The following is a 26,995-nucleotide window of genomic DNA, read 5'->3' as shown; positions in this document are numbered from 1 at the left end:
AGGTTGAACTAAATGAACTTGGTTGAAGCCATTTTAAGTTGTATTGGCGCAGGGAAGGAACTCGAACATCTAGATCTAGGCCAACAATTAAATTTTAAAAGTCGGATTACCGCCCCATTGTTGACATTTTGAAAAATTAAAATATTATAAATAAAAACCTGACGAAACAAACCTAAAATAGATTTTCGTACATTACTAGATCTAGCCATGGCCGATTTTTACTACGCACCTAAATCGATAGATTACCTAATAAAGTTTTAAGTTATAGACCTAGATCTAGATCTAGATCTAGTAGAAGAAATAAGAAATCGAGTAGAGATCTAGATTAGATCTAATTACTGAGAGAGTAAGAGTCACTTTTAGAATTTAGTTAGAGTAGTAAAGAATTAGTTAGACTACATCTCATATTTTTTATAGTTAATATTTTTAAATACCTATTAGCCTATTATTACTAGATCTAGATTCTAGATCTAGATCTAGATCTATTAAAAATAGTAATATAGTTAAATATAGTTATATATAGATCTAATAACATAATACTATATAGATCTAGCTATTTACTCAGTATATAGATCTAGTATCTAGATCTTATTCAATATTATATTGTGTATCTATATTAAAATATTTAATATAGTCTAGTAATTAAGTAATAAAGGCTATGTTTATATATATATATATATATATATATAATATATATATTAATTATATTGTATATGTATGTACACATATGTATATAAAAATAAATATAACTAGTTCCCCTGGGAGTGAGCTGACGAGCAAGCTAAAATTTGCTTTGACATAGATTCTAGTCTACATGCAAAATTTGAGATATGAGTAACTGGATTAGTGGGCTTAATAGTTCATGGAAAAGAAACATCTAAAAAAAAGTTGCAACTGATTGTGCATCGGGGGGGGGGGGTATTTAATAGCGCTTACCTAACTTATTTCTGAAACATTCTATATTTATATACTCGCCCACACAGTGGTACCTCGTGATACAAAGTTAATTTGCTCCATTAACTCGTATGTCAAATTATTTGTACCTCAAAACAATTTTCTCCATTGAAATTATATGAAACCCATGTATCACATTGTCACAAAAGTCTGAAACCCATGTATCACATTGTCACAAAAGTCTGAACCCCAAGTTGCACTTTGTCACAAGTCTCGAACCCATGTATCACATTGTCACAAAAGTCTGAAACCCATGTATCACATTGTCACAAAAGTCTGAAACCCATGTATCACATTGTCACAAAAGTCTGAAACCCATGTATCACATTGTCACAAAAGTCTGAAACCCATGTATCACATTGTCACAAAAGTCTGAAACCCATGTATCACATTGTCACAAAAGTCTGAAACCCATGTATCACATTGTCACAAAAGTCTGAACCCCAAGTTGCACTTTGTCACAAGTCTCGAACCCATGTATCACATTGTCACAAAAGTCTGAAACCCATGTATGACATTGTCACAAAAGTATGAACCCCAAGTAGCACATCATCACAAAGTCTGAAACCCATGTATCACATTGTCACAAAAGTCTGAACCCCAAGTTGCACTTTGTCACAAGTCTCGAACCCATGTATCACATTGTCACAAAAGTCTGAAACCCATGTATGACATTGTCACAAAAGTCTGAACCCCAAGTAGCACATCGTCACAAAAGTCTGAAACCCATGTATCACATTGTCACAAAAGTCTAAACCCATGTATCACATTGTCACAAAAGTCTGAACCCCAAGTAGCACATCGTCACAAAAGTCTGAAACCCATGTATCACATTGTCACAAAAGTCTAAACCCATGTATCACATTGTCACAAAAGTCTCAACCCCAAGTTGCATTTTGTCACAAGTCTCGAACCCATGTATCACATTGTCACAAAAGTCTGAAACCCATGTATGACATTGTCACAAAAGTCTGAACCCCAAGTAGCACATCGTCACAAAAGTCTGAAACCATGTATCACATTGTCACAAAAGTCTCAACCCCAAGTAGCACATTGTCACAAAAGTCTGAACCCCAAGTAGCACTTTGTCACAAGTCTGGAACCCATGTATCACATTGTCACAAAATCTGAAACCCATGTATCACATTGTCACAAAAGTCTGAACCCCAAGTAGCACTTTGTCACAAGTCTGGAACCCATGTATCACATTGTCACAAAAGTCTGAAACCCATGTATCACATTGTCACAAAAGTCTGAACCCCAAGTAGCACATTGTCACTAAAGTCTGAACACCCTAACCAACGTTCCCTCAAAGGGGGAAAAGCTAGTGTGCAAAATGCGCGCTGTTCTAATAGTCTTAATAGAAGGGTATATTTATTTTACAATATCACTGCGCGGCAGCTGAAAACTACTGCGCGGCCGCATACATCTTGAAACTAGTTGTTGACTGGTTTAACCTTAATTTCTGCAGACATCTTGACACTAAATGTTGACTGGTTTAACCCTAACTTCTGCATACATCTTGACTCTAGTTTTTGACTGGTTTAACCCTAACTTCTACAGACATCTTGACTAGTTGTTGACTGGTTTAACCCTACTTCTACATCTTGACATTAGTTGTTGACTGGCTTAACCCTACTTCTACATCTTGACATTAGTTGTTGACTGGCTTAACCCTACTTCTACATCTTGACATTAGTTGTTGACTGGTTTAACCCTACTTCTACATCTTGATATTAGTTGTTGACTGGTTTAACCCTACTTCTACATCTTGACATTAGTTGTTGACTGGCTTAACCCTACTTCTACATCTTGACATTAGTTGTTGACTGGTTTAACCCTACTTCTACATCTTGACACTAGTTGTTGACTGGCTTAACTCTACTTCTACATCTTGACATTAGTTGTTGACTGGTTTAACCCTACTTCTACATCTTGACATTAGTTGTTGACTGGCTTAACCCTACTTCTACATCTTGACATTAGTTGTTGACTGGTTTAACCCTACTTCTACATCTTGACACTAGTTGTTGACTGGCTTAACCCTACTTCTACATCTTGACATTAGTTGTTGACTGGCTTAACCCTACTTCTACATCTTGACACTAGTTGTTGACTGGCTTAACTCTACTTCTACATCTTGACATTAGTTGTTGACTGGTTTAACCCTAACATCTTCTACCTTACAGCTGTGTTCTGGCGTCAATAACCCAAGACATAGGCCTGGTTTTATTTCTTCCTACTCCTGTCAACTGCGGCCAGCCTGTCTGTCGCACCATGTTCACTGTGTGTGATCATACGGTGTGAACAGGATGGCACCGAGGTGTGCAATTTGGATGTACACTTGTATAGAGCGGGTGCAGAGTTGGCCATGGGAGTTCTCTGACAGGATCGATACTAGTCTCTGCTCGCCTCCACCCAGCCGCTAACCGCGACACTGTGTCCCCCACTCGGCCACAGGTTTTTGTGGGGAAGTAGGCAGGGGCTGACTTCCTTTCCACTATCGATCACATATGTCACAATAACGGCGTCGATAACAGCGATAATAACACCTGACTGATGATCAACAATAGGACATTGTCTGCTAGCCGTCTGCTGGTAGTCGAATGAACGAGAGCGCTGTGTGCGCGTGAGTCGGGAGTCTGGGTGAGTCATTCTTCAACCGTGGGGTCACCGGCCCAGCAGGACACGCACGTTTCTTCAACCAACTGGGTCAGCGCGCGTCTCTGCTAGCTGAGACGGTCGCAGGATTTGGGATTAGCTGCTTGACCAAGACAGGCGGCTACCTGCAGACAGGTGTAGCCACAAGACACTTGGCTACCTGCCAGGAGGTGTAGCCACAGGCACTCGGGAGTAGCCGGGTGGCTACATGATGGGATAACTGTGGTTCGGCTAGCTGGTTCCAAGTGTACGTCTTCGCTAGAAGGTAAGTCAGCTCTGTTTATTGTTTAGTGTGGGTGTATCTGTGTGGGTGTGAGGAGGGGGGGGGGGGTCAAGGAAGGTTTGTGTCTGGTTTCATCATCACTGTCTACGTACGTCACAGACAGGACTCTGTTTATGATGACCGGCAGGGATAGATCACGTGATTAGACAGTTTGACACAGGGAGACTGGACATTGACACACGTTTGACCACGGCTACATCAGACAGCACTGACCAGTCTCATACTGGTCAGTTCCCTAATGTTCTGGTCACGTGAGGGGGTGGGACCAGATGGCTGACCAGTATACCCATTCATGTTGTCACATGACCAGATGGCTGACCAATGTACACATCCATGTTGTCACATGACCAGATGGCTGACCCATTCATGTTGTCACATGACCAGATGGCTGACCAATGTACACATTCATGTTGTTGTCACATGACCAGATGCCTAACCAATGTACACATCCATGTTGTCACATGACCAGATGGCTGACCAATGTACACATTCATGTTGTTGTCACATTACCAGATGGCTGACCAATGTACACATCCATGTTGTCACATGACCAGATGGCTGACCCATTTATGTTGTCACATGACCAGATGGCTGACCAATGTACCCATTCATGTTGTTGTCACATGACCAGATGGCTGACCAATGTACACATTCATGTTGTCACATGACCAGATGGCTGACCAATGTACACATCCATGTTGTCACATGACCAGATGGCTGACCAATGTACACATGCATATTGTTGTCACATGACCAGATGGCTGACCAATGTACCCATTCATGTTGTCACATGACCAAGACGATCATCTAACGTCCAGAGCTAGAGCACCAGCTCGTGCTTTAGTGGACGTAAACATTTCCCCCCCCCCTCCCCCCCAACCTACGTCCTGACATCTGTCTAACCCAAGTCGCAGTGACATCTGTGATACACGTGACACCATTGTGACATCTATCAGTGTCACATAATGCATGTTAAGGACATGAAAAGTTATCACTGTACCGTAACGAACAATAATAGCAGCGCATGTAACATAACTAGGCCTATAGGATGTCAGCAGATACCATGCTGGGTGATGTCATTCTGTATAGCGGATTGACGTCACCACATGAAACACGATGACGTCGCTATGGACATAAAATCAAAACTAGAGACGACATCAGATGACGTAACAGCACGCGACCCCCCCTGCCCCCCCCCCTGCCCGACCCATGTATTTATCTGGCGGCTCCCATTGATCTTGTGGATCGATATACTCACATTGTGTAGTAGTTTACAGCGGCGGGCGGGCGGGGTGGGCGGGGATAAAAAAAAAACATTCCCTAGAACACGGGAAGTTCGCTCGTTAGAGGACTGACTCGCTTCGTGGTGACGTCATTGCTTGACAGGTCATCCGGTACATTTGGATGGGCTGTTGGACACACTGACCAACGATAGCAGTCAGTTTTTATAACTTGGTCAGCAGAACACCTGCAACAATAACAATCAGTATTTACTTTTGCCAACTGCCAGATGATTCATTCACTTCTTCGCTTGATGTGCTAGCCCTACATGACGGTAACTAGACTAGACTTAAATGACTAAACTCAACAGTACATGTCGGTAACTAGAGCAAACTTAAAAGACTAAACTCAACCGTACATGTCGGTAACTAGACCAACTTAACAGGCTAAACTCAACAGTACATGTCGGTAACTAGCTAACGATTGAAATAATTTCTCGGTCGCCTCCACCCAAAAGTAAACAAGTTATTACAGTATTGATTGAATTCCTCAGACACTCTCCGTCCTGTCTTCACTAAAACATCGATTTCCTGGCTAAAACACCCCACAGATTTCCTGGCTAAAACACCCCACATTGATTTCCTGGCTAAAACACCCCACATTGATTTCCTGGCTAAAACAGATGTTAAAAAAAAGGTGTTCCAAGAACATTGTGTACTTATGCTGCTGTTTACATGCCTACATACTCACGATTTGTGCCCCACCCTTGCTGAAATCTGTATAGTAACCTAGGACTGTGTCACGTGGGGTACACCCCCCCCCCTTTCGAGGTCCACTACTACTACAACCCCGTGTACATTCGACCGTCAAGTTATACAGAGACCTGTCATGGTAATGTGTCAGACAACTGGTGGACGCTGACGACTAGACCAGCTTCCACTCCTCACACTCCTGATGTAGGACACTGATGTTTACAATTTGCTGGACTTGTGTGGTTGACGGCTTATCACCAATCCCAATCCCAATCCATCGCCACATATTCTATCGTGACCCCACCAGTCACTACATCATGACCCCACCAGTCCCTACATCGTGACCCCACCAGCCCCTACATCATGACCCCACCACCAATCCCTACATCGTGACCCCACCAGTCACTACATCATGACCCCACCAGTCCCTACATCGTGACCCCACCAGTCCCTACATCATGACCCCACCACCAATCCCTACATCATGACCCCACCAGTCCCTACATCATGACCCCACCACCAATCCCTACATCGTGACCCCACCAGTCACTACATCGTGACCCCACCAATCCCTACATCGTGACCCCACCAGTCCCTACATCGTGACCCCACCACCAGTCCCTACATCGTGACCCCACCACCAGTCCCTACATCGTGACCCCACCACCAGTCCCTACATCGTGACCCCACCAGTCCCTAAATGGTGACCCCACCAGTTTCTACATCATGACCCCACCACCAGTCCCTATATCGTGACCCCACCAGTCCCTGTAAGACACACAGAAAGCCGCACAGATATCTTGTGGCCAGTTCTAGTTTGAGCAGCCTCCCAAACTTTGTGGCCAGTTTGAGCAGCCTCCCAAACTTTGTGGCCAGTTTGAGCAGCCTCCCAAACCTTGTGGCCAGTTTAAGCAGCCTCCCAAACCTTGTTGCCAGTTTGAGCAGCCTCCCAAACTTTGTGGCCAGTATGAGCAGCCTCCCAAACCTTGTGGCCAGTTTGAGCAGCCTCCCAAACTTTGTGGCCAGTTTGAGCAGCCTCCCAAACTTTGTGGCCAGTTTAAGCAGCCTCCCAAACTTTGTGGCCAGTTTGAGCAGCCTCCCAAACTTTGTGGCCAGTTTGAGCAGCCTCCCAAACCTTGTGGCCAGTTTGAGCAGCCTCCCAAACCTGATCGATTTTCTCCGCGTATCCTGTGGCACATGTTAAAATATAATTCATTCCCCACTACATTAGATTCTAATCGCCATTAAAATATAATCCATTCCCCATTTCATTAGCTTCGTATTTTAACATTCGCTATTTCCCACTCCCAAATTTTAACACTCCCTATTCCCCACTCACAATTTTAACACTCCCTATTCCCCACTCCCTAAGATGAGGTCCAAATAACGAAGACGTTTCCACCACACGCTAAAATTCGATTTTACTGTGTTGTTTGTACCAAAACTTAAGGACTGAGTTTTACTGTATGCTTTGGGTTGTTTATACCAAAACATAAGGACTTTTACTGTAAGCTTTGTGTTGTTTGTACCAAAACTTAAGGACTTTTACTGTAAGCTTTGTGTTGTTTGTACCAAAACTTAAGGATTGAGTTTTACTGTAAGCCATGTGTTGTTTGTACCAAAACTTAAGGACTTTTACTGTAAGCTTTGTGTTGTTTGTACCAAAACTTAAGGACAGAGTTTTACTGTAAGCCATGTGTTGTTACACCAATACTGTTAACGCAGGCCTAGACTAGAAACACAAACCTAAAACTTACGCTCGCATATTGTCACATTTGATAGAATTTATTGTAGATTTAGCATGGAAATAAAATAATGGAATAGATTTTTCGTTAAGCTGAGCACAAAATTCGCTTCATTTTATCTGTACAAATCAATTGCGGGAAAGGCTAGCTAAGAAAATGTTTTTTTTTAAACATTCGATCCGATCGTCTGGAATCTTTTAACAGTTCGAGGTGAATAGGTTCAAGTTTGTTTTGACATGGGGGGGGGGGGGGGGGGGGTCGAACAGAAGAGAAAAATATGGGAGAATATGTAGTTTAGTCGTGGGAATATGTGTTTTTTTTTTTGTTGGAATATGTGGTTTTGTTGTGGGAATATGTGGTTTTGTTGTGAGAATATGTGGTTTTGATGTGGGGAATATGTGGTTTTGTTGTGGGAATATGTGGTTTTGTGGTGAGAATATGTGGTTTTGTTGTGAGAATATGTGGTTTTGATGTGGGGAATCTGTGGTTTTGTTGTGAGAATATGTGGTTTCGATGTGGAAATATGTGGTTTTGTTGTGGGAATATGTGGTTTTGTTTTAGGAATATGTGGTTTTGTCGTGTGGAAAAGTAAAGTGGTTTTGTGAGCGGAGAAGACATTTTTGAGAATTTTCTGATGGTATATTGCGGTGGTTGTAGTGTTATGGTATGTAGCTGTGGTTGTACTGTGATGGTATGTGGCTGTTGTTGTAGTGTGATGGTATGTAGCTGTGGTTGTAGTGATATGGTATTTAGTTTTGGTTGTACTGTGATGGTATGTAGCTGTGGTTGTAGTGTTATGGTATGTAGTTGTGGTTGTACTGTGATGGTATGTAGCTGTTGTAGTGTGATGGTATGTGGCTGTGGATGTAGTGTTATGGTATGTAGTTGTGGTTGTACTGTGATGGTATGTAGCTGTTGCAGTGTGATGGTATGTGGCTGTGGTTGTGCTATGCCGTTGTTACCTACCGTGTAGGCGAGTACACGCGATGCCCGCATACACCACCATGGCTAAAGTGCTATCGATCACGTGACTCACTCCCGAGAAATTTGTGTTGACATTGTCATCTGTTAACTGCTTCACATCGTGGCAACAAGCTGGTGATTTGACGGTAATATTAGGTCAACTGACGTTAGGTCAACTGTCTCAACCTGACGTTAGGGTTAGGTCACCCTGTCCGATCAGGTCACTCAACCTGTTCTTCTGTAAAACGATCCGTTGGAACTAGGTAGATCTTGAAGGGCTCACTCATGTCACATCTCTGGCTCAGGAACGTCACACAGCAGGCTCACTGACGTCAATCAACAGGCTTACTGACGTCACACAGGCTCACTGACGTCACACAGCAGGCTCCCTGACGCCACAGTCTTTCCCACTGCTTTACAGGATGGCTCTACAAAAAATGTAATGACCTGCTTTAACTCATCTAACGGACCATACGACCCCGCACTAGTTTAATTGACCTTCGACCTTTCACCAATCTAATTGATCTTTTTTATTCCATGCAAGCTGATTTACCGCTCTATAACCATCGAGCTGACCTTTCAACTCCTATCAAACCAACCGAGTCTAGCTATGAAACTCACCAAACAGCTCACCAGACTGATAACAAACATACGTCACCTCACGTTGTGTTTTAAACATATCTTAGCACTTGTCTAGTCTTGTTGTATTTCGACTAGATGTCTCATTATAAAACGTCTGCCTTTATTTTAACAGCGTCGTAATTTTTCACAATAAAGTGTTGGAAAATGTGTTGCCTAAAAAATCGTTGGACCGCGTAAAATCTCGTTTGATAAGATCAAATTTTCCCCCTTGTTATATTCTATTAATGTCATGTTTCAAGGTCAAGGGAATCGATTCTGCTCCTCTCCGAAGTGCGCCAATTTTGTTGAAAATATGAGGGGAGACGAACAATTCGATTGGGGAAAGTGTGTGTAAAGATAAAAACAGCGTTATTCGGGTGGCTGCAGTTTTGTGCACGTATAAAGCACAGGAGGGAAGATGTTGTTTCATTTGATGGGGGGGGGGGGGGGGCGTTTTTGATTAAGTTGTCACTCCGTAGTTGTTTTTTTTTGTCAGTTTCATACAAGGTCAATATAAACTTTCTCAAACTTTTAATGAGTGATTGAGAGGTAGGGTGTGAGGTTGGTGTCGGGTGGGTGATTTATGTCATACTGGCTCCCACCACAGCTCATACACTGTAACAGATATGTAACCCCCCCCCCCCCAATACTGTAACTTATGCAACCCCCCAATACTGTAACTTATGTGACCCCTCACAAAACTGTAACTGTAACAACTTGTCATTCGTCATCGTGTGGGTCTAGTACAATCATCGTGTGGGTCTAGTACAATAATCGTGTGGGTCTAGTACAATCATCGTGTGGGTCTGGTACAATCATCGTGTGGGTCTAGTACAATCATCGCGTGGGTCTAGTACAATCATCGTGTGGGTCTGGTACAATCATCATGCGGGTCTAGTACAATCATCGTGTGGGTCTAGTGATGTAGCACAATCATCGTGTGGGTCTAGTACAATCATCGTGTGGGTCTGGTGATGTAGTACAATCATCGTGTGGGTCTGGTGATGTAGTACAATCATCGTGTGGGTCTGGTGATGTAGTACAATCATCGTGTGGGTCTAGTACAATCATCGTGCGGGTCTAGTACAATCATCGTGTGGGTCTAGTGATGTAGTACAATCATCGCGTGGGTCTAGTACAATCATCGTGTGGGTCTAGTACAATCATCGTGTGGGTCTAGTACAATCATCGTGTGGGTCTAGTACAATCATCGTGTGGGTCTAGTACAATCATCGTGTGGGTCTAGTGATGTAGTACAATCATCGTGTAGGTCTAGTACAATCATCGTGTGGGTCTAGTGATGTAGTACAATCATCGTGTAGGTCTAGTACAATCATCGTGTGGGTCTAGTACAATCATCGTGTGGGTCTAGTGATGTAGCACAATCATCGTGTGGGTCTAGTACAATCATCGCGTGGGTCTAGTGATGTAGCACAATCATCGTGTGGGTCTAGTACAATCATCGTGTGGGTCTAGTACAATCATCGCGTGGGTCTAGTGATGTAGCACAATCATCGTGTGGGTCTAGTACAATCATCGTGTGGGTCTAGTACAATCATCGCGTGGGTCTAGTGATGTAGCACAATCATCGTGTGGGTCTAGTACAATCATCGTGTGGGTCTAGTACAATCATCGTGTGGGTCTAGTGATGTAGCACAATCATCGTGTGGGTCTAGTACAATCATCGCGTGGGTCTAGTGATGTAGCACAATCATCGTGTGGGTCTAGTACAATCATCGTGTGGGTCTAGTACAATCATCGCGTGGGTCTAGTGATGTAGCACAATCATCGTGTGGGTCTAGTACAATCATCGCGTGGGTCTAGTGATGTAGCACAATCATCGTGTGGGTCTAGTACAATCATCGTGTGGGTCTAGTACAATCATCGTGTGGGTCTAGTACAATCACCGTGTGGGTCTATTACAATCATCGTGTGGGTCTAGTGATGTAGCACAATCATCGTGTGGGTCTAGTACAATCATCGTGTGGGTCTAGTACAATCATCGTGTGGGTCTAGTACAATCATCGCGTGGGTCTAGTACAATCATCGTGTGGGTCTAGTACAATCATCGTGTGGGTCTAGTGATGTAGTACAATCATCGTGTGGGTCTAGTGATGTAGCACAATCATCGTGTGGGTCTAGTACAATCATCGCGTGGGTCTAGTACAATCATCGTGTGGGTCTAGTACAATCATCGCGTGGGTCTAGTACAATCATCGCGTGGGTCTAGTACAATCATCGTGTGGGTCTAGTACAATCATCGTGTGGGTCTAGTACAATCATCGCGTGGGTCTAGTACAATCATCGTGTGGGTCTGGTACAATCATCGTGCGGGTCTAGTACAATCATCGTGTGGGTCTAGTGATGTAGTACAATCATCGTGTGGGTCTAGTACAATCATCGTGTGGGTCTGGTGATTTAGTACAATCATCGTGTGGGTCTAGTGATGTAGTACAATCATCGTGTGGGTCTGGTACAATCATCGTGTGGGTCTAGTACAATCATCGTGTGGGTCTAGTACAATCATCGCGTGGGTCTAGTGATGTAGCACAATCATCGTGTGGGTCTAGTACAATCATCGTGTGGGTCTAGTACAATCATCGCGTGGGTCTAGTGATGTAGCACAATCATCGTGTGGGTCTAGTACAATCATCGTGTGGGTCTAGTACAATCATCGTGTGGGTCTAGTGATGTAGCACAATCATCGTGTGGGTCTAGTACAATCATCGCGTGGGTCTAGTGATGTAGCACAATCATCGTGTGGGTCTAGTACAATCATCGTGTGGGTCTAGTACAATCATCGCGTGGGTCTAGTGATGTAGCACAATCATCGTGTGGGTCTAGTACAATCATCGCGTGGGTCTAGTGATGTAGCACAATCATCGTGTGGGTCTAGTACAATCATCGTGTGGGTCTAGTACAATCATCGTGTGGGTCTAGTACAATCACCGTGTGGGTCTATTACAATCATCGTGTGGGTCTAGTGATGTAGCACAATCATCGTGTGGGTCTAGTACAATCATCGTGTGGGTCTAGTACAATCATCGTGTGGGTCTAGTACAATCATCGCGTGGGTCTAGTACAATCATCGTGTGGGTCTAGTACAATCATCGTGTGGGTCTAGTGATGTAGTACAATCATCGTGTGGGTCTAGTGATGTAGCACAATCATCGTGTGGGTCTAGTACAATCATCGCGTGGGTCTAGTACAATCATCGTGTGGGTCTAGTACAATCATCGTGTGGGTCTAGTACAATCATCGTGTGGGTCTAGTACAATCATCGTGTGGGTCTAGTGATGTAGTACAATCATCGTGTAGGTCTAGTACAATCATCGTGTGGGTCTAGTGATGTAGTACAATCATCGTGTAGGTCTAGTACAATCATCGTTTGGGTCTAGTACAATCATCGTGTGGGTCTAGTGATGTAGTACAATCATCGTGTGGGTCTAGTACAATCATCGTGTGGGTCTAGTGATGTAGTACAATCATCGTGTAGGTCTAGTACAATTATCGTGTGGGTCTAATGATGTAGTACAATCATCGTGTAGGTCTAGTACAATCATCGTGTGGGTCTAGTACAATCATCGTGCGGGTCTAGTACAATCATCGTGTGGGTCTGGTACAATCATCGTGCGGGTCTAGTACAATCATCGTGTGGGTCTAGTGATGTAGTACAATCATCATGTAGGTCTAGTACAATCATCGTGTGGGTCTAGTGATGTAGTACAATCATCGTGTAGGTCTAGTACAATCATCGTGTGGGTCTAGTACAATCATCGTGCGGGTCTAGTACAATCATCGCGTGGGTCTAGTACAATCATCGTGTGAGTCTAGTACAATCATCGTGTGGGTCTAGTGATGTAGCACAATCATCGTGTGGGTCTAGTACAATCATCGCGTGGGTCTAGTAATGTAGTACAATCATCGCGTGGGTCTAGTACGATCATCGCGTGGGTCTAGTACAATCATCGCGTGGGTCTAGTACAATCATCGCGTGGGTCTAGTACAATCATCGCGTGGGTCTAGTACAATCATCGTGTGGGTCTAGTACAATCATCGTGTGGGTCTAGTACAATCATCGCGTGGGTCTAGTACAATCATCGTGTGGGTCTGGTACAATCATCGTGCGGGTCTAGTACAATCATCGTGTGGGTCTAGTGATGTAGTACAATCATCGTGTGGGTCTAGTACAATCATCGTGTGGGTCTGGTGATGTAGTACAATCATCGTGTGGGTCTAGTGATGTAGTACAATCATCGTGTGGGTCTGGTACAATCATCGTGTGGGTCTAGTATAATCATCGTGTGGGTCTAGTACAATCATCGTGTGGGTCTAGTACAATCATCGCGTGGGTCTAGTACAATCATCGTGTGGGTCTGGTACAATCATCATGCGGGTCTAGTACAATCATCGTGTGGGTCTAGTGATGTAGCACAATCATCGTGTGGGTCTAGTACAATCATCTTGTGGGTCTGGTGATGTAGTACAATCATCGTGTGGGTCTGGTGATGTAGTACAATCATCGTGTGGGTCTGGTGATGTAGTACAATCATCGTGTGGGTCTAGTACAATCATCGTGCGGGTCTAGTACAATCATCGTGTGGGTCTAGTGATGTAGTACAATCATCGTGTGGGTCTAGTACAATCATTGTGTGGGTCTGGTACAATCATCGTGTGGGTCTAGTGATGTAGTACAATCATCGTGTGGGTCTAGTACAATCATCGTGTGGGTCTAGTACAATCATCGTGTGGGTCTGGTACAATCATCGTGCGCGTCTAGTACAATCATCGTGCGCGTCTAGTACAATCATCGTGTGGGTCTAGTGATGTAGTACAATCATCGTGTTTGTCTAGTACAATCATCGTGTGGGTCTAGTACAATCATCGTGTGGGTCTGGTACAATCATCGTGCGGGTCTAGTGATGTAGTACAATCATCGTGTGGGTCTAGTGATGTAGCACAATCATCGTGCGGGTCTAGCACAATCATCGTGTGGGTCTAGTACAATCATCGTGTGGGTCTAGTGATGCGACTTGTACACAAATAACTAGTCCGTCAGATCACGTGATCTAATGTTATCTACACCAAGGTCAGCCTCAATGTGTGTAGAACAGCACATTCGGGCAGGGGAAAGGTTGAAAAAAAAAAACAACGTGCTTAATGATTTTTCTCTCAGCCGTAAAGATTCCATCTGTCTAAGGGGGCGTTTCTTTGTTCATAGTGATACGCCATCATATCTCGTGTTTTCTCGTTTACTTTCGGTTTCTAGAGTATCCACATTACAAGTGTTTTTAAATTCCGTCTCTCTGCAGACAACCCCCACCCCCTACCCTCACACACCTTGGGTTATACAGATAATATGTTGCATTGGTGATCGTTGGGTGAACAAATAAAACAGACTCACGTGCAGTAAGTTCATGTGTTGGTTATTCAATAGGCTGAAATGTTTCTGTGTTGTTTACAATATGTTGGGGTTTGTAGAGCAGCACATGGGCCACGTGGGGAACTCACACATACCAGGGTTTGTAGAGCAACACACCGGCCACGTGTGGAACTCACACATACCAGGGTTTGTAGAGCAGCACACCGGCCACGTGTGGAACTCACACATACCAGGGTTTGTAGAGCAGCACACCGGCCACGTGGGGAACTCACACATACCAGGGTTTGTAGAGCAACACACCGGCCACGTGGGGAACTCACACATACCAGTACTCTCCCCGCTAGACCAGACCATGCCACGTTATGTACATTGTAGATGAACCGGCACTGTCCTAGGCCGGAGTAGGCCGTGAGTCTCCAAAGTCTGAGATGCTAAACTTTTGGATTCTTTAACAGGACAGACAGCCATGGGGATATTCTAGAAGACTCTAGCACAGTTTTCCTGACCCGTGGTCGCCTGTTGCCATGGAGACGTTAGATGTAAACAGGTACAGGTTTGCCAACGTCATCAGTGACATCAACAAGGAGCTCCAGGACAGGGGTGAGTAACTCTTTATAGAAGCTTTTATTTCACGTACAAGCTCTTTTTGTTTCAAAATACACAATTAGTGGAAAATAACATCAATATAAAGTACCTTTACAATAATAAGGCGGTCGGCGTGGCTGGGTGCTAGAAAGCTCGACTAACCAACTCGATACTTGTTATAATTGTGACGTCATTTAAGGATACTCCCCCCCCCCCCCAAAACTGATAAACACTGATAAATAAAACAAATTTAAGAAACTTTTATAATAAAACTCTTTTAAATGCTCCGAAAATAATAAAATAACATGCTTTCTCTAATAACAGTTTCTAAAATATGTAAGGGGGGGGGGGGGGAGAATCTATTAGTGACGTCACGATTTTTTGACGATTTTAATAACCGATTTCCCACCGTCACGCACTGTCACTAAAAAGCCCGTCCCCCGCCCTTGGAATGACGTCACATCTCACCCTACTACCCCCTCAAAATTGCATTTTCGTGTTTTAAAACATCGATTTGGTTTTTCTAAAATATGTACTTTGCACGGTCACCATACAGTTTATTAACCCATTTCTATAACAAATCACACAAAAAGACACTTTTGAAAACGCTAAATAACGACATTGCAAAATCGTGTCTTCACATTTTTGAGCACCCGTCACACATCGTCACAAAATACCTGGATCTTTCCCAGCTCAACTGGATCTTTCCCAGTTCAACTGGATCTTTCCCAGTTCAACTGGATCTTCCCCAGTTCAACTGGATCTTCCCCAGTTCAACTGAATCTTCCCCAGTTCAACTGGATCTCCCCATAACGTACGAGAATCAGGCAGTGCCAGCCTCCAGTTCTTGAAACGTGAACACATCAAACAGCTTAGCCCCGACTCTATCACCCATACACGATGCTGGTGTATGAACTCTTAAATCTCCCCCCTCCCACCTGCCACTACGTCATGTGTAGTGAGAGAGGTCAGACCTCCAATCATCCACTCTATTTAAGCATTACAATCACAAAACTCTATCTTATACCCTGTGTCAATTGTACAATTTTTACCAATGGTAACTTACCGTGTCTTGTACAATTACTTCATCAAGTAATTGTCTTGTTCACTGGCCCCCATAATGTAACCAAAACTATGTCGTGTACACTAACCTCAGCAGGTAAGTGTACACTTACCACACCAGGTAATGTCTTGTACGCTAACCCCATCAAGTAATCTATACTACGTCGTGTACACTTACCTCACCAGGTAGGTGTACACTTACCCCATGAGGTATCTTGTTCCATTGTTTTCCCCAACTTGAAAAGGTTAAACTGTATCACCTTGTTTGCCTCTCACCTGCCCTACCTACCTGGCTAGAGTCCCCGTATCATGTGTCTCAACTTTGTCTAGAGGGAGCAACCACATGCAGTGGCCAGTATGATAAGTCGAGTGTAGGTTGGTGTTCAGGTCTAGTATAAGCTGCTGTTATTCAGGTCTAGTGTAAGCTGCTGTTGTTATTCAGTTCTAGTGTAAGCTGCTGTTGTCTGGATTGTTGATAAGTAAAATGGTATAACTAAGTCACGTGATGATAACCGTTTGTTTGACCTACCTTCAGGCTACCTGACAGAAGATGTAATTGTTGTAGTCAGTATAATTAAGTCATGTGATGATAGTTTGTGTGATCTACCTGCAGGCTACCTGACAGAAGATGACACCATCAGGGACAGCATGGCTGTGGAGATGACGTGTACTGTACCCAAAGCCAAGGCACAGCTCAGGCAACTTATGTCAGAGATGAGTACGTTTTTTTTTACTGCTGGATACTGATACATAGTTTTTTTACTGCTGGATACAGATACATAGTTTTTTACTGCTGGATACTGATACATAGTTTTTAACTGCTGGATACTGATACATAGTTTTTTCTGCTGGATACTGAGACAAACACTTAATTCCTAATAACTTTTGTAGCAGATAGGTTTGTTAATTTTTAAAAATCACCCGCACATTGTATTAAATGTCATTAGATTTGAAGATAGATGCACTCCTTGGCTTCTACCTACTCACTAGGACCTCTTCTTTCATCTGTAGCTAGGACGACACTAGGACCTTTTCTGTAGGACTACACCTAAAAATAGGACTTTCTGCAGGACTACACTAGGACCTTTTCTGTAGTCTGTAGCTAGGAATACATTAGGACCTTTTCTGTAGTCTTTAGCAAGGTCTACACTAGAACCTATCCTATTCTGTAGTACTATTGTAGGACCTTTTCTGCAGGACTACACCAGGACCTTTTCTGTAGGACAACCTTAGGACTTTCTCTGTTGGACTTTACTAGGACCTCATGTCTGTAGTTAGGACTACACTGGGGTTCTCTGTAGTACTACAATAGGACCTTCTCTAAAGGACTACACTAGGACCTTTTCTGTAGTACTACAATAGGACCTTCTCTGAAGGACTACACTAGGACCTTTTCTGTAGGACTACAACAGGACTACACCAGGACCTTCTCTGTAGGACTACACTAGGACCATCCTTATAGGACACAGATGCCAAGATCTGTAGCACAGTATCCCCTGAGTAGACCCTCGTGTTATTTTCTATTCCAGACCTGGAGCCAAGAGAAGACAATCAATAGATTCATCACCTTGTTAACATAGGGGTGGGGGTCGAAGGGGAGGGGGGGGGAGTGTTCATTGAGTAGCATAAGGAAATATTGCTCATCAAAACACAAAGCTACAAAATTAGTGCTACAAATTGTATTGCCCCTCTGTGATGTTTTACAGTTCAGTATATTCTCTAACTAAACTTATCATCTAATGGCATCATTTCATTTCCTGCAATATTTCAACATAGCTCAAGTCTCTATTGTCAGGCCTACAGTTATGTTTAACAAGCTTTGCTTTCTAAATTTAGCAACAATTATTTGATGTGCTGTATTGATTCCTTATTTTTTTGTTCCCTAATCAGCTATTTAAAAAAAATGTAATTATAAAAATGACTGAGTTGTGTTATTGCCTGCCACTACAGATATCCTCTACCCTGATTCAGTGATTAACTAAACTACTTTTAACAGGGGCGCAGAACTTTGATGTCATTGTGTTTGCCACATACAGAACAGCCTGCAAGCTGAGGTTTATACAGAAACAAACACACTGTAAGTTTATGCTTTATCAACATTGTGAGTTCAATAGGGTAAACACACAGTAAGTTGGGGCACCATTGTTGTATCAACATTGTTGTATCAACGTAAGTTGGAGCACCATTGTTATATCAACATTTTCGTTGGGGCACCATTGTTGTATCAACATTGTTGTATCAACAGTGTAAGTTGGGGCGCCATTGTTATATCAACATTTTAGTTGGGGCACCATTGTTGTATCAACATTGTAAGTTGGGGTGCCATTGACATGTAAAATTGTGTATATTTCAGTGTACTAGATTGACATGTAAAATTGTGTATATTACAGTGTACCAGATTGACATGTAAAATTGTGTATATTTCAGTGTATCAGATTGACATGTAAAATTGTGTATATTTCAGTGTACCAGATTGACATGTAAAATTGTGTATATTTCAGTGTACCAGATTGACATGTAAAATTGTGTATGTTTCAGTGTACCAGATTGACATGTAAAATTGTGTATATTTCAGTGTACCAAATTGACATGTAAAATTGTGTATATTTCAGTGTACCAAATTGACATCTGGAATATGATCGAAGCGTTCAGAGAAAACCTGCTCCACACGGTTGAGCCAGTCAGTGAGATTGATGCCTCGCGTCTGGAGTCAGTCCTGCACACGGCCTTTTGTCAGTTGAACAAACGTCTGCCACAAGCCCAGTCAGTGCATGTTGACAGATGTGTCAGTCTGACCTTGAACTGGCTGATGTCTGCCTACGACAGGTGGGGAAAATTTCCTGTACATTAAAATTTTTAAAAATTGAAATTCCACCACATCAATCCAATATTCAAGCCAGGTAAACATGCCAGGTAAACATGCCAGACTGTAGCAAATGATTTGCCAGATGGCCATTTAATTTTCCAGGAGAGTTTACCTTCCCATTTATTTACAGCTGCTTGTAAACCTGTTCCAGCCAGATAAAAGTATCTGTTTTTTGGCAAAGTTTCAATTTTTTTTTGGTTGGATGTGAATACAAATTTGAAGCAAAATTTTAGAAGGACTTTCTAATACTCAACATTAAAAACATTTACTTGATTACAGCTTGTCATTTAAAGTTAGTGATAAAGTCATTTTTAAAAAAATAGCAACAAAATCTTATGAAAGTCATAATGATTTATAGATTACCAGCATTGGGTGACTGATGCAAACTAAACTATAGGTCATCCATACAAAGTAAACATTAGGTTAGTGATATAAAGCAAACAATAGGTCACTGGCACAATGTAAACATTAGCTCACTGATATAAAGTAAACATTAGGTAATTGATACAAAGTAAACATAAGTTCACTGACGGAAAGTAAACATTAGATCAGTGATATAATAAAGTAAACAATAGGTCACTAATACAATGTAAACATTAGGTCACTGATACTAAGTTAACATTATGTCAGTGAAATAAAGTAACCATTAGGTAATTTTTCTGTAATGTTCTTGTTTTCCCCCACAGAGAGTCTACTGGTCATATACGAGCCTTTGCTGTGAAGGTTGCTCTTGCTCATCTGTCCTCAGGAAAACTTATAGACAAGCTTAGATGTAAGTTGTGGTCAGTAGCATTGGTCAGTAGTGGTAGTGGTCAGTGGTAGTAGTGGTCAGTAGTAGCAGTGACAGTAGTAGCAGTGGTCAGGTAACAGTGGTCAGTAGTAGCAGTGGTCAGTAGTAGCAGTGGTCCGTGGCAGTAGTAGTAGCAGTAGTGGTCAGTAGTAGCAGTGGTCAGTAGTAGCAGTGGTCAGTAGTAGCAGTGGTCGGTCAGTAGTAGCAGTGGTCAGTAGTAGCAGTGGTCAGTAGTAGCAGTGGTCAGGTAACAGTGGTCAGTGGTAGCAGTGGTCGGTCAGTAGTAACAGTGGTCAGTAGTAACAGTGGTCAGTAGTAACAGTGGTCAGTAGTAGCAGTGGTCAGTAGTAGCAGTAGTGGTCAGTAGTAGCAGTGGTCAGTAGTAGCAGTGATCAGGGACAAGTTTTGATAATGTTTATCGCCAATAACAAATAAAAAAGTTTAACTGTAAAAGAATATTTGAAATAATTAGTAAAAATGGCTGTTAAATTGTTTTTATCTCCTCCCAGCAGCTAGTATATGTTTAAACTCAGTATTTTAAAGCAAATTACTTTTACCAAGAGTCATACAATTGGACTAACTTAGACTTAGATGGTGATCAAAAACAAAATGTTGCTAGTTCGACTTTTACAATTTTTTTTTCTAAAAATATTTCATTTAATTTCCAGTTTAGTTTTTGAATAAATCATTTGTAATTTAGCACTGTTGTTTATTTAAGGAAAGTTTTAATTGAAAATTTGTTGGTGATAAAACATTTTCAGTTAATATTCCAATATTGTAGGAATCTCTATCATTATTTGATGCTCGATCTTTTCAGATATTTTCACTTTGATTTCTGACTCATCTGGTCACATGATCAGGTCACGATTTGACGACTACCTGCGTGATTTACTTCTACTGCCTGCTGCTGTGTATGAGGGAACATCATTTAGGTACTCGGAAGAAGCTTCCAGAACATTTTTTGATTCAGTAAGTTTTCATTTTAAGCTTTGCGTGTGATTTAGTAAGTTTTTATTTTAAGCTTTGCGTGTGATTTAATAAGTTTTGGTTTTAGTTTTTCACTTGATTTGAAAAGTTTAAATTTTTATCAAATGGTTGGCATAAATTGCGCTTGTAAAAATGTGTGTGCTGTATGTTACCTCACAGAACCCCGTAACTGTCACCTGTAAAAATGTGTGTGCTGTATGTTACCTCACAGAACCCCGTAACTGTCACCTGTAAAAATGTGTGTTCTCTATGTTACCTCACAGAACCCTGTAACTGTCAATGACTTCCTGTCCGTCATGATGACCATCCCAGGTCGCCAGTGTCTGATGTGGTTACCTGCCCTCAACAGGATGGCTCATGTAGAGAATGGTAGGTCATCTTTAAAGGTCAGATTATAGATTGGTGGGTCATCTTTAAAGGTCAGATTATAGATTGGTAGGTCATCTTTAAAGGTCAGATTAAAGATTGGTAGGTCATCTTTAAAGGTCAGATTATAGATTGGTAGGTCATCTTTAAAGGTCATTTTTACAGGTCAAACTTTACTAAGGTAGGTCATCACAGATGGGGATGTGTCACAAAGTAAAGGGTGCCCTGACTTTACACAAGTTTACACATCAGTTGTGAGAGAGAGATATGTTTACTCTCTCAGTTAAAAAATACAATGTCATACAATGTTTTATTTACATTACTCATAGGGATTGATGTGTTAATAAATAGGGGGTTGGGGTGTTATTTTGTAGTTCATTTAATGTTGTTTGTCTATCCTCCATTCTTCAAGTTTCCTCAATGTTTTATGTGGTGTCAATATGCCAGACTTTTAGCACCAAACAGGTTAAAATGTAAAAATGTTAGGTTTCACTAGCAAACTCTATTACATGGATGTAGATGCTCAATGATAGAAGCTGTGTACAAACTTATTCACTTAAGCTACTTTAGTTCTTCTTGTGTACTCAAAGTTAAAATCATTAAGTTTAGTTCTTCTTGTGTACTCACAGTTTAATCATTAAGTTTAGTTCTTCTTGTGTACTCACAGTTGAAATCATTAAGTTTAGTTCTTCTTGTGTACTCACAGTTTAATCATTAAGTTTAGTTCTTCTTGTGTACTCAATCTCACAGTTAAAATCATTAAGTTGTTATGTACTTTGTTTCACTCACAATAGAAAGCTGCTTTATTGTGAAGCAGAATAAACCTAAGGCTACCTGTCTTTATCTGTTTTTCTTCACTGGTAAAAAAAAAATATTGCTTGATTTAGTTAATGATGGATTCACAAAGATTTTTTATCATGGGGTTTTCAAGTGTACATGTTAGATAAGATTTTTTTTTTAAATGGTGCTCCACCCTAGAATAAATGTTGTTCCAACTGTTGTGTCCAGTGATCCACCCTAGAATAAATGTTGTTCCAACTGTTGTGTCCAGTGATCCACCCTGTCCAGTGTGAGGCCTGCCACAGAGCTTCCATCGCAGGATTTCGCTACAAGTGTCGACGCTGCTGCAACTACAACTTGTGTCAGGATTGTTTCTGGAGAGGGAAAACCTCTGGTAACCATAGCAACGATCATGACATGAAGGAGCACACATCTTATGTGAGTAGTTGGCTCAGGGTTTGACTGGGTTAGTTGTACCTGACTTGTCTCATCAAATTAGAGTCAGAAAACTAGCGTATTAAAAATTATTTTAATAGAAAATCTTTTAATTTTTTTTTAGTAAAATAAATAAAAGCACTAAATTTTAAAAAATGTGTTGATAACACTAAATCAGCTTTAACTAAAATGATTGTGTTGATAACACTAAATCAGCTTTAACTAAAACTATTGTGTCGATATCACTGAATTAAAATCTCCTTTAATTCCCCAGAGATCAGGTTCCAAGCAAGTGGGGCGAGCCATCAAGAAATCGTTTGACTGTGTCCCATCAAAAGTGGGATCCCAGCTCCCACATTTTCCTGACACTCCCCAGAAGACTTTGGATCTCTCATTTATTGTGTCAGTATTTATTTGTATCTCTCATTTATTGTGTCAGTATTTATTTGGTTCTGTCATTTATTGTGTCAGTATTTATATGGTTGTCATTTATTTTGTCAGTATTTATTTGTATCTGTCATTTATTGTCTGTATTTGTTTTCATTTGTTTGTTGTCTTACCTTACCTACATTGAGCTTTACTTAGGAATAAATATAATTTGATACAACTTGAATAGTTTAAAGAAGGTAGAATATTTAATACGTGTTTGAATGACTTTGAATATGAATTATTGTAGCAGTGGAGGGACATTCAGTCGCCTCCCTTGGCAAGAGTTAATAACCACCAATTACCCACATTTGATTTTTGTTCTTTTAACAATTTGTTTACCTTTTTGAAAAAGAATTAGTAGAATCTTGTTATAAAGTTAATCATTAGATGCAAAATCCTCCAGTCTTGCTTGTTTTGTTGAAATTATTTGTACAGTGATGTCTGATAAAGGGAAGTAAGCACAAATAATATTTTTACTATTAATAATAATAACAGTAAACTAGTTTAAAACAGTAACAACAGTAGGCACATGGGGCTTTTTTCACATTTAAAAAATGTTAACATTTTAACAGATTAAAACTTAAATATTGTAGTCAATAAATAAAAATATGGACAAAAATTTTTTAGCATGATCACAATGGAAAAGAATGAGAAAAGAATATATGAATAAGAAATGCTGCCATAAAATTTAATTTATTTCTATTCTTATCTTTTACTTTCCTATAGAAGAAGTATTGTAATTATGCACAGAAATAAACCCGGAGTAATTTCCCCTAAACCAGGGGTCGGCAACCTGAAGCGGAAGAGCCAAAAATTACAATTTTCAAAATTACCCTGGTTTTAAAGAGCCACTAACATTTTTTTTATTTAAAATAGTTTATTTTTTATTAAGATTATTAATATTTGTGCAAGGAGCTGGAGAGCCGCATCTTGATATCAAAAGAGCCACATGCGGCTCGCGAGCCGCAGGTTGCCGACCCCTGCCCTAAACTAGGGGTCGGCAACCTGCGAGCCGCATGTGGCTCTTTTGATGTCAAGATGCGGCTCTTCAGCTCGATGAAAAAATATAAATAATTATTTTATTTTATTTTTAAAGCTCCTAAAAGTATTAGTCTGCAACACTCAGTAATGAACGATATAATAAAAAATATAAACAGTAAACACTCGCTATTCTATTAGAATATTTAGTGACTCGATATTTCAATGTAGACCTACTTCCTTGTTTCCTAAAACTGAGTTATTTAAATATAAAGAATGCCTGTGTTTGGATCATATTTATCGGGGCACTAAGGCCCATCACCATGGCGTGCTGTGTGAAAGCCTTGAGTGTAAGTTAATCACTCACCGTAATATCACCGTTAATCACTCACCGACGGTAAGTGGCGCTCTCGTGAATCCGATAACACTACCATCGGGGCGTCACGTAGCCCCAAGCTCGGTTTAATTATCGAATGTCGTATTGTAGGGTGTTCCTTAAAACTAAGGTAGGCGCTTAGTGCTCACGGGATAGCCCTGGGCGCCAAATCGCACCCTGCAGTGACGCCGGAGGACGCGCCTAATTCAATTTAGTGAGCGACTATAACAACTTATTGTGTCCATAGCCTATCGCGCTGTTTAAAATGAACGTATTGTTGCCCATCGTGTCTATAGTGTACAGCCTTTTAAAAAAACCAATGTAGGCACTATAGTGCTCGCAGGGTCGCCCAATGGACGAGGCACCGGCGGTTGCGTCTGTTGCAGTTTTCCCGCTTAATATGGTAGTACCCCTTACACGCTATGCAGAACGCCCGATTAACGGATGACAAGTACTAACATAGCCGCTCTGGAACTCTGGGCGCCAAAATGTTTATTGACAAAAAATGCACACCCGGGTGCCGCCCATAAGAAATTAAAAAAAAAATTTCGCAGAAATCTTCTCGGGAGTATTTTCATCTACTCTCCAAAGTTTCAAGGCACTCGGATAAATTGTGTCGAACGGCATACAACTTTTTTTTTTACCGTATATAGAGAAAAATCTTACCTCTACCCCCCTAGGGCGCCGCCCTTGCGAAATTAAAAAAAAAATTTGCACAAACCTCCCTAGGAGTATTCTCAACAATTTTCCCAAGTTTCATGGCGATCGAATGAAAGGTTTAGTAATGCATAAAAGAAAAACAGACACAGACACAAACACACATACATTGTTTTATGTGTATATATATATATATATATATATATATATATATATATATATACCAAATCCTAATTAAGGATCATAATATTAATAATAATAGTATAAAAATGTTGGCGGATCTTTAAAAACTTGGAAATGTTGTAAATTGTAGCTTTTGGCTATTCTGTCTCAAAGTTTGCCGACCCCTGCCCTAAACTAATCGATATTCTTATATAACACTATGGGGTATTGCAACTCTGGATATAGACATTATTGTTAATCCATTTTTAATTACTTAAACTTTTTAGAATAGAATAGAATCATGTAGAAAAAAGAATTGCGCACTATGTGAACGCCAAACAAAATGTGTATAGTAGTGCGGAATGTTATTAGCACTTTATAAATTCACATGCGTTTTTTGAGAAATCGGAAATTACTCAAAATTTGACAGAAATTTTGAAATTTCATTTATCTATCTGAAATAGTACTCAAGTTATATGCTTTTGAAAAATTGAAAGTGGAAAAAGTTCCACTTCCGGTTATCAGAAATCACTGAAAAGTTGATACAGATCTACAAATTTGATGTAATACTTATATATGAAATTTCATCAACCTAACTGAAGAGATGCCTGGAAGAAACTCTGTTCACTTGATGTGGAATTCTTTTTTCTACGAGATTCTATTCTATTTTAAAAAGTTCAAGTAATTAAAAATGGATTAAAAATCATTTCTATATCTCGAGTTGCCATCCCCTGTTGTTTTATATAAGAATATTCGAGAAAGTTTAGGGGAGATCACTCCTGGTTAATTTTTAGTTTTGTCTTGAATATACTTTCAGTAACAGAAAGTTTCATGTCTCATAAGTAAGAAGGGGTTGTTACATGACGATAGGCAAGAAAAGTCTATGTAATCATACTAAATTTTTGGAAAATTCTTTTTAAAAATATGGCAGGCGATAAAGTTATAGTTACATTTATAAAAATAGAAGCAGTTTGGGAACCATTGATTTTATTCATAATCTTGTATCGAATATAAGCCAGTTAAAAAATAGTTTATAATTATTTTATCAGTTAAAATATTTTCAAAAACTGCCCTCAACCTCTCCCTGAAGTCAACCAGAATGGCTAGGGAGAGTAAAACAATAAAAGTCAGAACAATTGTTTTCCATGAAAAAAATACACAATAGGGATCTATGGTGTATTGCATAGTATTGTAAATAATATAACATCCCCACCCAAGTACCACAACACCCAGACTCTACTAATCCAAATTAAAAATAAAAATGTTTTGCTAAATTACTTTTATATAACTAGTAATTATTTTTTTTGCCTTAATGAAACCGGATGTAATTTTGTACTTAAAACTCAAATTTTGGTTGAAAAATATGCTTTCTGGCAACACAAATTTGGAACCGTTCGGAACCAGCTTTTCAATCTTATTTTATATAGAATATTTACTTTAGTATATATATTTTTTTTCATCTATGGGAAGAATATTAGTTTTAATAGAAGAATCCAGACTACTAGATAAGCCAGTCATCATTCTTGTGTCCCACTTTTTTTTGTAATCAGAAGAGAGGGGGAGGGGCGGTGTTTGACTCAGCCGCTGATTAATGATATGATGTTTTCAGGCCACCAACTCCTGTTGCCATCCACAACGGTTTCAAGGACCATTCCAGTACTCACTCCCTGGACCTATGTTCCCTGCATACCAGCACACAGCCTAGAAGGTCAGACCTTTCTCTTTCACTAGCATACAGCCCAGAAGGTCAGACCTTTCTCTTTCACTAGCACACAGCCTAGTAGGTCAGACCTTTCTCTTTCACTAGCACACAGCCCAGAAGGTCAGACCTTTCTCTTTCACTAGCACACAGCCCAGTAGGTCAGACCTTTCTCTTTCACTAGCACACAGCCTAGAAGGTCAGACCTTTCTCTTTCACTAGCACACAGCCTAGAAGGTC

General features: G+C 40.8%; 2 protein-coding genes across 2 annotated transcripts in view; both read left to right on the top strand.

Moving 5' to 3' along the window:
• The first annotated feature begins 201 nt into the window (after positions 1–201).
• Positions 202–26,995, top strand: part of LOC131953184 (dystrobrevin beta) — a 73,358-nt gene continuing 46,564 nt past the window's right edge. Inside the window, exons 1-12 of the mRNA XM_059316251.1 lie at positions 202–346; positions 3,144–3,880; positions 15,039–15,183; positions 16,844–16,948; positions 18,227–18,307; positions 18,843–19,056; positions 19,783–19,868; positions 20,704–20,855; positions 21,137–21,242; positions 22,291–22,457; positions 22,729–22,856; positions 26,666–26,764. Coding sequence (XP_059172234.1) covers positions 15,108–15,183; positions 16,844–16,948; positions 18,227–18,307; positions 18,843–19,056; positions 19,783–19,868; positions 20,704–20,855; positions 21,137–21,242; positions 22,291–22,457; positions 22,729–22,856; positions 26,666–26,764 — 1,214 coding nt within the window. The 5' untranslated portion in view covers positions 202–346; positions 3,144–3,880; positions 15,039–15,107. The remainder of the gene's footprint in view (positions 347–3,143; positions 3,881–15,038; positions 15,184–16,843; positions 16,949–18,226; positions 18,308–18,842; positions 19,057–19,782; positions 19,869–20,703; positions 20,856–21,136; positions 21,243–22,290; positions 22,458–22,728; positions 22,857–26,665; positions 26,765–26,995) is intronic.
• LOC131953205 (uncharacterized) lies at positions 5,538–7,119 on the top strand. The gene is made up of 2 exons (XM_059316278.1): positions 5,538–5,543; positions 6,718–7,119. The coding sequence occupies exons 1-2, from the start codon at positions 5,538–5,540 to the stop codon at positions 7,117–7,119; spliced, it is 408 nt and encodes a 135-aa protein (XP_059172261.1).

The sequence above is a fragment of the Physella acuta genome, unplaced genomic scaffold (genome assembly GCF_028476545.2).
Source record: "Physella acuta isolate Inbredline_101_S28 unplaced genomic scaffold, ASM2847654v3 ptg000913l, whole genome shotgun sequence".
In the NCBI taxonomy this organism is placed as follows: domain Eukaryota; kingdom Metazoa; phylum Mollusca; class Gastropoda; family Physidae; genus Physella; species Physella acuta.
Note: the sequence above shows the minus strand (reverse complement) of the source record. Positions and strands in the feature narration are given on the sequence as shown.